The sequence below is a fragment of the Diachasma alloeum genome, unplaced genomic scaffold (assembly GCF_001412515.2).
Source record: "Diachasma alloeum isolate Michigan unplaced genomic scaffold, Dall2.0 Dall_scaffold_00804, whole genome shotgun sequence".
Taxonomy (NCBI): Eukaryota; Metazoa; Arthropoda; class Insecta; order Hymenoptera; family Braconidae; genus Diachasma; species Diachasma alloeum.
Genome location: NW_021680934.1, coordinates 99,288 through 114,158, shown reverse-complemented (window position 1 = coordinate 114,158; position 14,871 = coordinate 99,288). Strand labels below are relative to the sequence as shown.

At 38.2% G+C, this 14,871-nt stretch overlaps 3 protein-coding genes across 3 annotated transcripts; all 3 read left to right on the top strand.

Annotated features, from left to right (window-relative positions):
- The first annotated feature begins 8,748 nt into the window (after positions 1-8,748).
- LOC107044790 lies at positions 8,749-10,083 on the top strand. Its single transcript, XM_015266824.1, has one exon. It carries the CDS (start codon positions 8,749-8,751, stop codon positions 10,081-10,083), a length of 1,335 nt encoding a protein of 444 aa, XP_015122310.1.
- A 738-nt stretch (positions 10,084-10,821) lies between these two features.
- On the top strand, positions 10,822-12,441 carry LOC107044789. The gene has a single exon (XM_015266822.1). The coding sequence runs from the start codon at positions 10,822-10,824 to the stop codon at positions 12,439-12,441; it is 1,620 nt and encodes a 539-aa protein (XP_015122308.1).
- A 35-nt stretch (positions 12,442-12,476) lies between these two features.
- On the top strand, positions 12,477-14,055 carry LOC107044788. Its single transcript, XM_015266821.1, has 4 exons — positions 12,477-12,629; positions 12,748-13,100; positions 13,197-13,578; positions 13,717-14,055. Exons 1-4 carry the CDS (start codon positions 12,477-12,479, stop codon positions 14,053-14,055), a joined length of 1,227 nt encoding a protein of 408 aa, XP_015122307.1.
- Positions 14,056-14,871: the final 816 nt, after the last annotated feature.

The window sequence follows — 14,871 nt, the reverse complement described above, 5'->3', positions numbered from 1 at the left end:
TAGTAAAGCGACCGGTCGTATTTTTGTACATTGTCTCCAATTCAATGCGCAATAATATTTATTAATTTTGAGAATCATTTGCCTTTTGAGACGTATTTGAATTGATTCTTTATATGATTGTCTTGTGTATCGAGTATGTTTATTGACGGTTTCTTCGATTAGAAGACTAAATAATTTAATAAAATCGTGGATTAATATTTTCTATATAAGATTGTAACCTTCGCGTGCGTTCAGGAGTCAATAATTAGGGGTATTATTTGGTATGTTGTGTGTGTCTGAGGTAAGAGAGAATTTTATCTGGTATCCTCGCTGTGACAAATTTTGAGACAGTAAAATAATAATCTGGAATCTGAATAGAAATTGATATATTTACAACGATTTGTGGTAAATGAATCATGGCATTGAATTGCATTGCAACGTGTAACGAATAAGACGAAATATTTTTTATGTATACGAAATTTCTGTCTATTATTGATAATTATATGACTCGTACATAAAATATCTTCCTTTATTATTTCTTTAATTTTAAAGAGTGCCGATCAATATTTATGGAGATAAAAATTATTTGGATTCATTTTATGCAATATTGAGTTTCTATTAGTAATAAATTAATCTTATAATATTGAAAAAAAAAAAGAAATGAAATATAATCACCTATAAAAAGAAAATAACAATACACAAGATAACTCGCTAATCTGTCGAGACTACTCCCCATGAATCGAAATGAATCAATGAATCGTAAGTTAACACAAGTATTTGGGACATATTTGGTGAAGGAGATATATCGATCCTTATTCACCGGAAGAATTTTCACGTTACCTTCGAATGATGTTGCAATACTTCGAATGATGAAATGAGCGTCATAACCAGAGAGATTATGAAATACGATCGGAATGGTGTGAGAATCTTGATAAACCAAATTGCAACTATTATGCGCAGCTCCACGGTATTTTCCTGTTAGATGATTATGATCTCGAACCTTATCGCTTTTGATGAAAGGTTTCTTTCAGATATGACACATCGTTGTAGATTGAAAGTCTTCTATTTGCTGATCAGACAATGTTTCCATTTTCGCATTGTTCTTCAAATGTGAGTCTACTTTACATGCCAACAATTTCATCTCTGTCGTAAACCACTCAATACAATCAAGCCCCCGTTGAATTTTGAATTCTGATAGTGTATCATCGAAAACACATTTCACATAAAATGCAGCACTATGAGAACTATGATGATCATCTTCTGTTGAGTCTGTGATACATTCTAAGTCCGCATAAACAACAAATGGAACCGCTTCAGCATGTTTAAAATTTTCGAAGCTGAGTATTTTATCTTTCTCTTGTGGCATTACCATGCGTACTTTATTTAAGTTTGCACAATATTCTTTATGTTTCTCAAATGAATGTATACATAAGCATGTGAATGCTTTCCTTTTGGAGATTTGAGAACTAACCAAACGTGATAGATTACGGATCCATGCGAAATGAAAGAGTGATGTGTCCGATTCATCCTGATTGCTCTCAATCATTAGTAGGCGAATTGTTTCTCGATTAGTGATTCTCTTACTCAAATAGACAGGAAAGATTGTGTTACTACGACCACACGATTCAATTCCATAAATATTGATGCTCAGATCATTCATTTCTTCAAATTTGGGGATACCTTTGAGCGTCATTGTAAAATGGAGTCCCTCATATTTGAGAATATTTTGGAAATCAGGATATGAACTTGCTCGATCTGCATGAATACTAGTCGGGTGGAGAGCTGCTGTAACCGCCCAAAAGAAATAAAATTGATCATTATTTATAACATTAACAATAGCTTTCTTAGCTTGAATGTCTTTTGGTAGCTGGATGAATGTGAGTATCCGCCTTTGAGAGGTTCATATCTGTTAATGTTGATCATCAAATTGGTGATTTCAGTCAAAGTCCAGCCGGATCCGGTTTCTTGAAAGTCTTCTTGCTTTGGGATGACCTCATCAACAACAGATTCTTTGAATCATTTGTTTAAATCAGTTGCCTGAAGAATCACCTGGTTTTTCGTAGTGAAGTATTTCGTTTCTTCTTGAACCTTATCTGATCGTACAATAGAGAATTTGCATGAGAGCACACAGTTCACTCTCAAAGACCCCTCATCAGTTAAAATATCCTTCAAATGCGAAAGAACTAGCACCTTACAATCCTGTAGAAATGATTGATGTCTTTGTGAGTTAAATTGATTGCAGCTCCTGTTCTAATACGGTCTTTGAATGCCGATTGTAGATCCTTCCATTGATTTTTTTCTCTTTGTACCACTACCATGCTTCAAGTGCAACGTGAAAGTTTCCCTAAACTATAGTAATGCCGCGATTGTCGCTTGAAGGCCACTTTTTTCACCACTAGATTTTACTCTTCTAAAATATTTATTCAAAAGTTTTATATTCTTCTCTGTCAAGTTCTTTCGATTCTCTATTTGATTGAGTGAAGTGTGACGAAGCATGCGATATGCTTTTCTCAAGACTCGCAATAATTTTTTTCTCTGTTCATCTATTTCAAGAGAGAGGATGAGCACTGAGCGCTCCCGACTGTGCTACTCCTTAATATACCCAGAGATGAGTCATTTGTATAAAAAAAACAATCCTGTGAAAGGAATTCGATAAGCTGAAGGGGGAAGCGTCTCAGATTTCACTCTCGAAAGTTCTAGAACACTCTCGATGTTACTTCAGAAGTCCCCAGATGGCACTAGAAACTTCTCGAAGATTCTAGAGTGGGATAATGTCATATTTGATAAGGGGATGAGTCATTTCTTCGATGATTCATCACCAAGAATACCCTCAATGTAATTCGAGAAGTCTCCAGATGGCGCAAGAGTCTTCTCGAAGATTCTAGAGTGGGATAATGTCATATTTGATAAGGGGATGAGTCATTTCTTCGATGATTCATCACCAAGAATACCCTCAATGTAATTCGAGAAGTCTCCAGATGGCGCAAGAGTCTTCTCGAAGATTCTAGAGTGGGATAATGTCATATTTGATAAGGGGATGAGTCATTTCTTCGATGATTCATCACCAAGAATACCCTCAATGTAATTCGAGAAGTCTCCAGATGGCGCAAGAGTCTTCTCGAAGATTCTAGAGTGGGATGACATCATACTTTCCGTCCCGGCGAGCGCAAAGTTACATTTCCCTCCCGCTTCGCGGGAGGGCACTCTGACTTTGCGCCTACGCCGAGACGGAAAATCGCGTTCTAACCACGGGAAGTAAAATAAAGGACCCGCAGCCGCGTGCTTACCAACCTCGCCGTCGGCTCGGCTGGTAATTGCGCTGGCGGCTGAGGATCCTTTATTTTCCCTCCCTAGGTTAGAAATATACTATTGAGAAGACTAGCATATATAAACCGGCTCACTTCCAAAAAGTGTTTAGTTGGGAAAGAATCTTGAGAAAAAGTACTTTGATCTTCAAACTAACTGCAGCAGTAAGTAAATTTTCATACATGTAGTATAAATATTACGATGAAAAGCAGACAATCATGATACTAATACCATTCCGCTAGGGGTATGCGAACAGTTCAAAGTGTCAAACTATTCGAGTTGAACCGAATACTATTATTCGGTTCGAACTTCGAACCGAATAGTTCGAAATGCGAATATTCGATATTCGTTCGAATAATTCGAACTTTACGGTTTTTGAGCTTGTCCTCATGACTAATCGACAAGGTGAGATAAAACTCTTGAAACATTGTCATTCCTACGTCACTTTTCAATTGAAAAATTTAAAAAAATGCATATCAAAGATTATATCACCTTCTCTAACCATTTTAACATTTGTCGGAAGTGTAAGGCAGCTTGCCTGCGGCGCGAGAAATAGTATAGTAATTATTCTAAAAATTCTAAGGTGTAAAAATCTCATGTTCTAAAACGTTCTTTTATTTGGGGACATGGCAGTCTTCACTAGAAAACATATTTTTCTGCAGTTAGAATGGAATAAATGTTATTAGTGGTTGAATATTTGGAATACCAAGGATTTCTTCATTCAGCACCATGTTGGCGAAAAATAAAATTGAGACAACAATTGAGTTTTACTCCTGATACTTCACGTTTTCAGGAGTAATTTTATTTAACGTTTTTCGTCCAAAATTCAACGGGGTATAGAAAGAGGTTTTTAGAATGGTTATTGGAAATCAATTGTTTTATTGGTATATCTGGTTATTCACAGCTCTCTCAACATCTTAATTCAGGTTAATAATAATGAGTTTGACGTCGAATTCATCATTTTCATAGCGGAGTAACCAACTGTTATGAGACACCAGCTGAAAATATCACCAGCTGTTGAGAATAAACGTTCGCTCTCTACCGAAGTGGCTGGGACTGGTAGATATTTGCGTGCCATCAAGGATAAGTGAGAATACTTTGAGGCCTCGGACTTCCACCACAATACTGGATCTCCATATAAATTAAGGCGACCTCCATATAAATATGCTATCATTTTATTTTCGACTTCTTGAGATAGTTCCCTGTCGCCTCTTTCGCTTTGTTTCGTATTTGATTTACGTATGAAGTCCAACAAAGTTGGACGTCTACTGAAAACACCTGCAACAAATTATGACAAAAATAAGCTTGATGAGATAAAGTTAATGGAAAGGACACTTGGGGAAAGAATGGAACCTATCCTCACGATTGGCTGTGGCTGAAATTTCATTGCTAGTAGACGGCATTGGATTTTCCTCTGATGTGAGACTGATATACTCCGTAATCTCATCACTTAACTCCTCCTGAATCACCTTCAAATCGTCTTCTTCGAGAAAAAAATTCTTGTATCGTGGGTCGATGAAATTACACTTCTGATAAAATGTTTCTGATGAAATCGTAGCGAATCTGGTATCAAGATGTTCAACAATCATTTTAGAAAAATTTTTGCTCATGGATGTAGTAATTGACTCAACGGAAATAATTGTATTCAAGCGAGTTTTAATTCCATTGATCAACGGAATGATCATCGAAACAGTAGGATATGTATTCCCACATGCGATTACCGTAGCTTCATACAATAGTGCCATGACCTGGATCAATTCTTTGATTCGTTTCCATTCTCGTCCTGTGAAGTTGTCAATACCGTCATCATCTGCCAGAACCTGAGACAAAGGTGCTTGAAGTCGCTCCATCCTCTCAAACATCAGATATTCCGAGTTCCATCTAGTCTCCACCATTTGTATCAAATGCAGTGGTCGTGGATTCTCATTTGAGGCTATCTGAGCCTCATCAAGCTTTCGTTGAGCAGTAGAAGAATGATGGAAATGTGTAGCAATACGTCTGGCCTAGGGAAAGTCATTGGAATAATTTCATCAATTAATTATATATGAGTTCTTTATTTTTTTAATTTTTTTTCAAGGTGAAGAGTAATGGTAGTTGATTCACTCACGAGAACATTACACAATAAATTCGGTATATTTTCTTGGAATCTCCAAAAGTGTTTTCATGAAGCAATTATATTTCAGTCTCGTTCTCGGTATTACAATCCTAATATTTACTGGTAGTACCGCTGATCATGCAGATTGAGCCACAAGTTTAGAGAGCAATTCAAAGTTTAGAATGCAATTCAAAATAGCTCCTAACATAACTGAATAATCAGTGATTTACAGAAAATATGAGAACATAATTCTACATTATTTAAATATATCCCTCACAAAGCCAATGTGCATTTTCTCAAACGGAATGGGCTTAGCTCAAAGATCCTTAGAACTGTAAAAAGGCTGAAACTGCCAGACATCAAATATGTAAAACAGTTCCACTTCAAAATTAAATGATTTTTTGAGAAAATTACTCAACCTTGAAATTATGTCAGAGGTGGCAATTTTCTTTTTTTTGCATAAATCCATTATGAACTATTATCTTTAAATTAATTAGGTGAATATTAAAAATTCATAAAAATATATATATATATACATATATATAGTATTTAATATTAATATATATTGAGAGACAAAGCTGTTCTTTACAAAATTGAATTTTGTCTTATCTCACCATGAACAGTTCAGAAAAAGGGATTTTTGAATTAAAAATTAGTTTTTTGAATCGATACACCCAATGTTTTGGTTGAATCTGAAATATGCACAGAATTTCTCGATTATTTTATCACAAAATATTCCCATTTGAATCTTAGTCGAAGATTCACGTTTTTTGTTAAAAAAAAAAAAAAGGAAAATTTGAAAATAAAATAAAAGTCAATAAAATAAAAGTCAATTTTGACCATAAATTTTTTTTTGAGGGTAGTCTTTCATTGTTAAAACCGATGAAAACTTCATTTATCATCTAAAACTCACAAAATCGGTTATTATATCTGAATCTTGTTCAGGAAGGAATAATAAATAAAAAAAATATTTAAAAAAATTCAATATAATAATAACAAATAATGAAATGAATGAATACATACAAATCATGATTGAACATTATGATTTTGAACTATAACGCAAAGTTATGGGAATGAGCATTCATTCAGAGATATATATTTTTGAGGTATCTCAAATTACGAATACAAAATTAATTTAAACGATCTTTTTATGTTTTCTAATTGAATCCTTGGAAAAGTGAGGCATTACAGGGCTAGTCCTGAACTTTGTTTCTAATACAATGGATGTTTCACTAGTGTTGAAAATTTTTTCTTGCAATGTTGTTCTTAGAGAAAAACGATTTTCAGTATAAAATTACGTTCTCAAGCAGGGAATCTGCAGATTTGAACTGATAGGAAGAATGTTTTTCATCTATTTGTTAAAAAATCGAAAGGTCAAAATAAGTAAGAACAATATTCTTAAATGTTTCCCTTTCGATATTATACATCAACATAACTAGATAATTCTTGAAAAAATTGCTTTTTGGACTCAAATTTAGCAAAACTATTGAAAAATTTGAATGAAAATGGTGAGTATGATATCCTAAAATGTATTCAACATAAGGACATTATTCAAGTCCCAGACTTAAATGCTTATGCCGGAATTTTTTAAGATGACATCAAAAAAGCATTTAGATTTCATCTTCTCCAATGAAAATTTTGATTCAGAAAAGAGATCACAGACAACTCATATTAACCTAATAATGCAGCTGTCAGATTTTTCTGTCTTAATTTAGCTAAACGTTGGGATTTTTCGGAGGTTGGCCTCCTTTGCCTTACAAATTAGTGCTAAATTTGAAGAATTTCTCCAATAGAGAAGTGATTTCAGATACTTAACAGGTAGATACTTTTAATCCCGATTGAAAATCCTCCATAATTTACAAAACATAAAAATCATAATAATAATGTTATTGATAATAATAGAAAATTATAAAAGATGTCAAAACATCTAGACTCATAGTCGTATCACATTGACCATTTTTGCAAGTGATACTCAATATTGAAGTGTAAGCTGGGTATCTATCTATTTATTTACACTCCCTATTTTGTTCAATGATTGTTCCTCTGGGGATCCATAAGATATTTAGTAAAACCCTCCACTCTCGCCTTATTAGAGGCTGCTGCCATTGCCCTGACTCCTCGGCTTATTATATGCCTAACAATTGATAAAATACGTTATTACAATTGAAAAACTGAAAATCGACGTATTTTTCTTCTCCCCAGTGGAACTCATCTGTATTCTTTCAGAAATTTTTCAATTAATTTGCAGCTTCTTTTGAAGCTAGGGCCTCATATGACTCTTAGCAAAACCAATGAACAGTATCAACAGTTATTAAAAAAAAAAAAAACAACGATTTCTCTTCCCTTTGTTTTTAATCCAAGCGTTTCTCAGATTGCATCCAGTCAATTGGAACTCTCTTTACCTTGAGAGAATTGCCTTGTAGTAAGTAGAATCCCTGATTTCATGGGCTTCCTTGGCCTCTAATCGACCTTTCTTGTTTTTCAAATTTTTAACGATTCTCCAAAGAATTAAAGGTTCATTTCTAACGAACATGAATAATTTTGTGGGATGATATGCCCGTACATATAATGGGTTCTGATCCTATTTGAACTCCTTTATATAGAGTTTCAATACATCCAAACGTCCTCTACTCATATTTTTTATTTATTTATTTTTTCTCTACAATTTTTTGAAGAGTTACCAAGTCTTTGTAGCGTAATCTCTATTCTTCCATTTGAACATAATTAAAATTTTTTGACTCTGTATAAAGAGGTCCTTTGTTAACATTGAATAATCTTGATGAACCTACAACTTTTCAAAGAATAAGCAGTTGAATAGATAACGGCTTTCGAACACCTGATATTGACATTAATGTCACAGAATAGTTCACAGTAAATAGTCCGCGGGACTATTAGATAGTCGATCGGGTTCTTCCCAACAAACTGAAGGGAAAACTGCCTATCTAGCCTCAATTTCAAAATTTCATTTTGACTACGAGAATCAACGCTTCTGTAATTTTTTCTCTTTTTTCGATAGACCTTCGGTGTCAGCATTTTGTCATCCATGACATTAAAACTTTGATGTCCTTTTTCTATTATTTTATTGTTTTTTGCAATGCTCATTGCCTATCACATTTCATCCCCTGTTCAGTCTTTCGCCGAGAGATTTTTGCAAAAATTCATCTTTGCATGGTTATATGACTATAATCGTGCTAATAAGAGTAATCAGAACGGTGATAATAATTCAGTAATTACATGTAAATAATTGATCTGGGGAAAGAAAATTTGAGTAAAATAAAAAGTTCAAAAATATCAAACTCTGAACATCTACCAGTAAATATCAGGATTGTAAAACTCTCTTTCAACGCTCCGAATCCAGAGAAAGAATCATGCCTGCGAGTGCCGAATCTTTGAAGAGAAAGCGCAGATGTTTCAAAGCCAAATTAACCAAATTGAATAATTGGCTGAAGGGTGAGGATGTCAAAACTGCACTCTTGGAAACACTCGACATGAAACTTGTAGACCTCATCGCCAAATACTCTGAGTGGGAAAGTGACCAGACACATCTCTTATTGTTAGATGCAGCCCACGAAGAAGAACATTTCAACGAAGGTGAAAATATCATGGAAAGCTATTTCAAAACTGCTGATGAATTGAAAAACATAATCAATCAGAGATCAGCTCAGTCTACATCATCAGCTCGTCCAAATAATTCCCATGATTCCGAGGATCGACTTCACTCAACTACTGCTAAACTGCCCGAACTCACATTGTCTAAATTCGATGGTAGTTTTGAGAAGTTCCGGAGTTTCTGCGATGAATTCAAAGCTGCCATTCACGATAACAGGAAGATCCAGAAGGTAACTAAATTTCAATATTTCAAATCCTGCCTCACTGGCGAAGCCCACGATCCCATCAAGGATTTGGACATCACGGAAGAGAACTACGACATTGCCTGGAATCTCGTCGAACAAAACTACAACAACCCTCGTTTAATTCTTCGACGCCATTGTACAATCCTATTAGATATGTACAAAAACAAAGACTCTTCTCGCACGCTCCTCTCAATCGTCAATGCTGTCCGTTCACAATTACGGCCATTGGACTCTCTGGCAAACAAAGAAGAACAGTACAATGCATTCCTCATCACAATCATCTTACGTGTCCCGAGTGATGAAGTAATATATGAATGGGAAAGAGATTTAGTTGACAACAAAATGCCAAATGTCAACGAACTTCTCGACTTCTTACAACGTCGTGGGTTATGTGTGAAGTCTACTGAATCTGCAAGAACTGTAAGAGCCAAAGAAGTTGTCGAAAAATCCAATTCAAAGGGTAATTCGAAGAAAAAGAAATCTCAATCATCCGCTACCTCTGCAACGAATTCTGCAGCTGTCCAGAAGAGTACGCCAGTTACGCAAGTATTTCACGCCAACGTCCAGAGAAAGTGTCCTGTTTGCCAGAGTGATCACAATATTTATCAATGTCCTAAGTTCCAAGAGATGGAGCAACAGCAAAGATATAAATTTGCTCTTAATGATAATCGCTGTCTCAACTGCTTAGGAAAAGGACATGGTTACAACACTTGTGCATCAGGCAAATGCTCAATCTGCGGGAAAAAACATCACACGATGCTACATCGACATAGCGGAGGAGGCACTTCAACATCAGCTGATCCAGAGGTACTCCAAACAGCCTCCAATCCTCAAGGCATATCCAATTGACAACCAGCAAGGGCATCTTCCGAACAAATTCATCAACGCATCTCTCTCAGCGCAGACATTCCAGGTGATGACATTCTCCCCACTGCTTTAATTCACATACTCGACAATTCTCGTAAATTCGTGCAGTGCCGTATGCTTCTGGACACTGGCTCCTCAACGAATTTCATCACCACGGAATTAGCTGAAAGGCTAAAACTCCCAAGGGTTGAGTGCTCTATATCGGTCGGTGCCCTCAACGATCTCTCGACAATCGCAAACTATTGGGTTACTGCGACTATTCGTTCTCGCTACAACGATTTCGAACGATCTCTCGATTTCTTGGCCATACCGGCAATCTCATCGTCTATTCCTGCTCACCAGATTGACAGGAAATCTCTTTAAATACCTCACAGTATACGTAATTGTCTCGCCGATCCCGAGTTCCACAAACCGTCACCAGTTCAACTGTTACTGAGCACTGGATACTCCATCTCTACGTTAGCTATTGGTCAACGCAGAATTCCACATACAGCAAATCTCATCGCTCAGAACACTGTACTTGGATGGACCCTTTGTCGAAGTATCCAAGACGATGGACCGCCTCAAGGCCACTGTCACGCGACCAGCATCATAGACGAATTTAAAAAGTTTTGAAAAATTGAAGATGGCATCTCTTCCCCACGACATCTCTCTCCTACAGAAGGAGCCTGTGAAAATCACTTCGTTGAAAATATCTCTCGCACTCCAGATGGGCGGTACATGGTAGCATTGCCGTTCAATGAGTTGAAGGATCAACTGGGATCCTCTCGTGCTCAAGCTCTACGAAGATTCTTCTCTCTCGAAAGGCGCCTCAAGACAAATCCAGACCTTTGGCAGGAGTATTCCAAGGTTATAGAGGAATACGAGCAGCTCGGACACATGAAGAAGGTGGAGAATGAAAGAGAAGAAGGCTTCTATCTCCCACATCATGCTGTCCTCAAGTTGTCCAGCATGACCACCAAGGTCCGTGTTGTCTTCGACGGTTCAGCAAAGTCTAGCACCAAATTCAGCCTCAACGACGCCTTGATGATCGGCCCAACTATCCAGGACGATATCTTTTCCTTGGTCCTGAGATTTCGACTTCCTAAATTCGTGTTCACGGGTAACATTGAAAAAATGTACAGACAAGTTCTCGTCAGACCCGAAGATAGGAAGTTCCAACGTATTATTTGGAGATGCCAACCAACAGATAAAGAAGTCAGCGTATACGAACTCCAGACGGTCACTTTCGGTCTCGCTCCAGCTCCATATCTAGCAACTCGATGTCTTCATCAACTGGCTGGTGATGAAAGGGAAAAATTCCCCCTCGCCTCGAAGCTGCTGAAACGAGATCTGTATATCGACGACGTATTGAGCGGTGCTGACTCTCTGGAAGAAACGATCAACCTCCGAGATGAACCGATAGAAATTCTCCGTTGTGGAGGTTTCAACCTTCGACAGTGTGCCTCAAACTCTCCAATGGTGCTTCAAGGACTTCCAGATTGCACTGTAAATCTCAAGCTACTCGGGGGGGCCGATCCGAAACTGAAGACATTAGGAGTTCACTGGGACTCACAGCAAGATGTCATCGTCTACACTGTCAACCCAATCGCTACGAAGGACGTCATCACGATGCGAACGATTGCTTCTGATGTTGCCCGCATTTTTGATCCCCTCGGGCTTCTCAATCCTGTCATCACGCACACGAAAATCATCCAGCAGGAGCTATGGAGACTGAAGCTAGATTGGGACGATTCCGTACCACACGAAGTCTCCACAAAATGGAGAGATTTCGCATCTCAGCTACCTCTTCTGAACGATCTCCGCTTCCAACGCCACATCTTCATTCCTAACGCTGAATTTATTGAACTTCCCGGCTTTTCAGATGCCAGTGAAAAAGCCTATGGAGCATGTATCTATCTCCGTTCTGTCGACACATCAGGAAAGAGCGACATTCATCTCTGGTGTGCAAAATCTCGCATTATTCCGTTGAAGAGTTCACAGACAATTCCACGTCTGGAACTTTGTGCTGCTGAGATACTCACTGACCTCTACACCACCGTGAAAAGAGCTACAGACATCAAGCCTACAAGGGAGTTCTTCTGGACAGACTCCATGATCACACTTCAATGGATCCACAAATCTCCACATATTCTCGAAACCTTCATTGCCAATAGAGTGGCAAAGATTCAACAGCGAACTGATCCTTACGACTGGAGACACGTTCGCACCTACGACAATCCAGCGGATGCCGTGTCTAGAGGAGAACTTCCCGTAGACTTCATGCAAAATTCATTGTGGCAACACGGGCCTCAGTGGCTTACTGGGGGAGAAGACACTTGGCCATTCACTCCTGTCTAGATATCAAACGAAGTGCCTGGTATCAAACGAACTGTATGCTTAAGTGCTTCAACATCTCCAACATCTACAACATCTCCAACATCTCCAACGTCTTCAACATCTCCAACATCCCCAACATCCCCAACATCTCCAACATCTCCAACGTCTCCAACATCTCCAACATCTCCAACATCTTCATCAAACCCAAGGTCTCCAAATCCCGGAAGGCCTATCATGCCAGACAATCCTCTTTTTTCAAAATTTTCTTCCATCATTCGATTACGCCGATTTGTTGCCTTGGCACTCCGATGGTCATTTATCTATAAGGCACGACGAGCACTTCCACCTCACCGCCGTGCTGAAGTCAAGGTTACTCATCGCTACCTCACTGTTCCTGAGATGGAGACAGCCTCCAAGCTCATTCTTCTCTTGACTCAGCAAGCTGTATTCTCTGAAGAATTTCAACGTCTGGAAAATGGTGAATGTGTCACCAAACGAAGCAAACTCCACACTCTCAACCCTTTCATCGATGATGACGGCTTAATTCGAGTTGGAGGCCGACTGGAAAAGGCCAAGTCTATCAGCTTCGACGAAAGACATCCAATCGTTCTATCCCCGTTTCATCACATCACTCGTCTGATTATCGAATCAACTCATCTGGACAATCTTCACACTGGAACGTAAACAACCCTACATCTCTTGAGGAAAAAATACTGGCCCATCGATGGACGTCGGTAAATCCGTATCATCATCAACAAGTGTATGACCTGTGCCAGATTCAAACTACCTGCAGTCAATTATCTCATGGGAAATCTACCAGCTCAACGTGTGACTTTAGCAAAACCCTTTGAGCATACTGGAGTGGATTATTGTGGGTCTCTCTTTATAAAAGAGAAGAAATTTCGAAATCGTAGCAAGGTCAAGGTGTGGATTGCCATCTTCGTCTGTTTTACAACAAAGGCAGTCCATATCGAGGTGGTAGATGATCTGAGCACAGATGAATTTCTGGCAGCCTTCAGCCGATTCATCTCAAGGCATCCCTCATGTAATTCCATGTATTCGGACAATGGTACAAACTTCGTCGGTGCCAAGAACGAACTCAAGGAACTCTACGCCCTGGTAGAAGCAGAAGAGCACAAGGAAAGGGTTCAGCGTCATGTGACTCAATATGGAATTCAATGAAGTTTCATTCCTCCTCAAGCTCCTCACTGTGGCGGTCTCTGGAAAGCCGCAGTAAAATCTTTCAAGCATCACTTAAGAAGGGTCATTGGCAATGAACTTCTTACTCATCAACAGCTGAACACCTTGTGCATCAAAATAGAAGGTATCCTGAACTCTCAACCACTGACTCCACTGTCCTCAGATCCTAACGACCTGACTGCTCTCACTCCGGCTCACTTTCTACATGGAAGCTCCACCAGAGACCTCCCAGCTCCAGAATTTCTTCATACGCCAAGCAATCGTTTGTCATACTGGGAACACATTGAGAAACTCAAGCAAGAGTTCTGGTCCAGATGGCAAAATGAATACTTGAACGAACTCCAGATTCGCCACAAGTGGAACGATGGCAATCACCAAATTGAGGAAGGTTCTCTGGTCCTACTCCGAGATGACAATGCTCCTCCATCACAATAGCGCATGGGACGTGTACTGGAAGCCTTTTCAGGCAGTGACAATATCATCAGGAAGGTCAAGGTCAAGACCTGGTGTCCTCGAACGGAACGAGCTGTTATCTTCGAACGTAACGTCAAGAAATTGTGTCCACTACCAGCTGAGTAAAATTTCAGTCCAACATTTTCTTTTGCTATTGTATTTTCTCGCGATTAATTTGTCTTATCGAATAATTTCAATATTTTTATTAAACCAAATACGTTTAATATTATTTATTCGAATATCAATCTCTCAAATTTAATATTTTAGTTTCTAGAACAATATCTCAAACCTCGTGAATCTAATGTCTCAAAACATTACTCTTTTTCTTATGATTCAATGATTTGTTCTTAATCAATATTTCACCGTAAAAAACAAATAGATGTAAGATAGTTTACAGATGATCGGACGAACTCTCAACGGGGGAGCATGTTGCGTGACAACACACGCAGTTGATATTTTTTATATTATAATTAATAATTGTAGAAAATAGCCATCCCTTCACCTCACACACGTCTCAACGCGCCATTCATTCGTTTCAATTTTCCTTTCATTTATTGCTTGGCGCGTCTTGGGGCAAAAACGTATAACAATTTCTTCGAAACAGTTGTAAAAACTCAATTAACAGAAATTTCCCAAACTTTCCCAAATCCTCGAAAATTTCGTTTCTCTCATAACAAATACTTTTATTTTTATCCGTCTGCCTCGTCGAATTCTCAATCGTTTTAGTTTGCTCCCTTTATTATTATTGGCGGCAATTTTGTGCCATCCTCAAAATTCACCTCCATAAACATTGTCCTA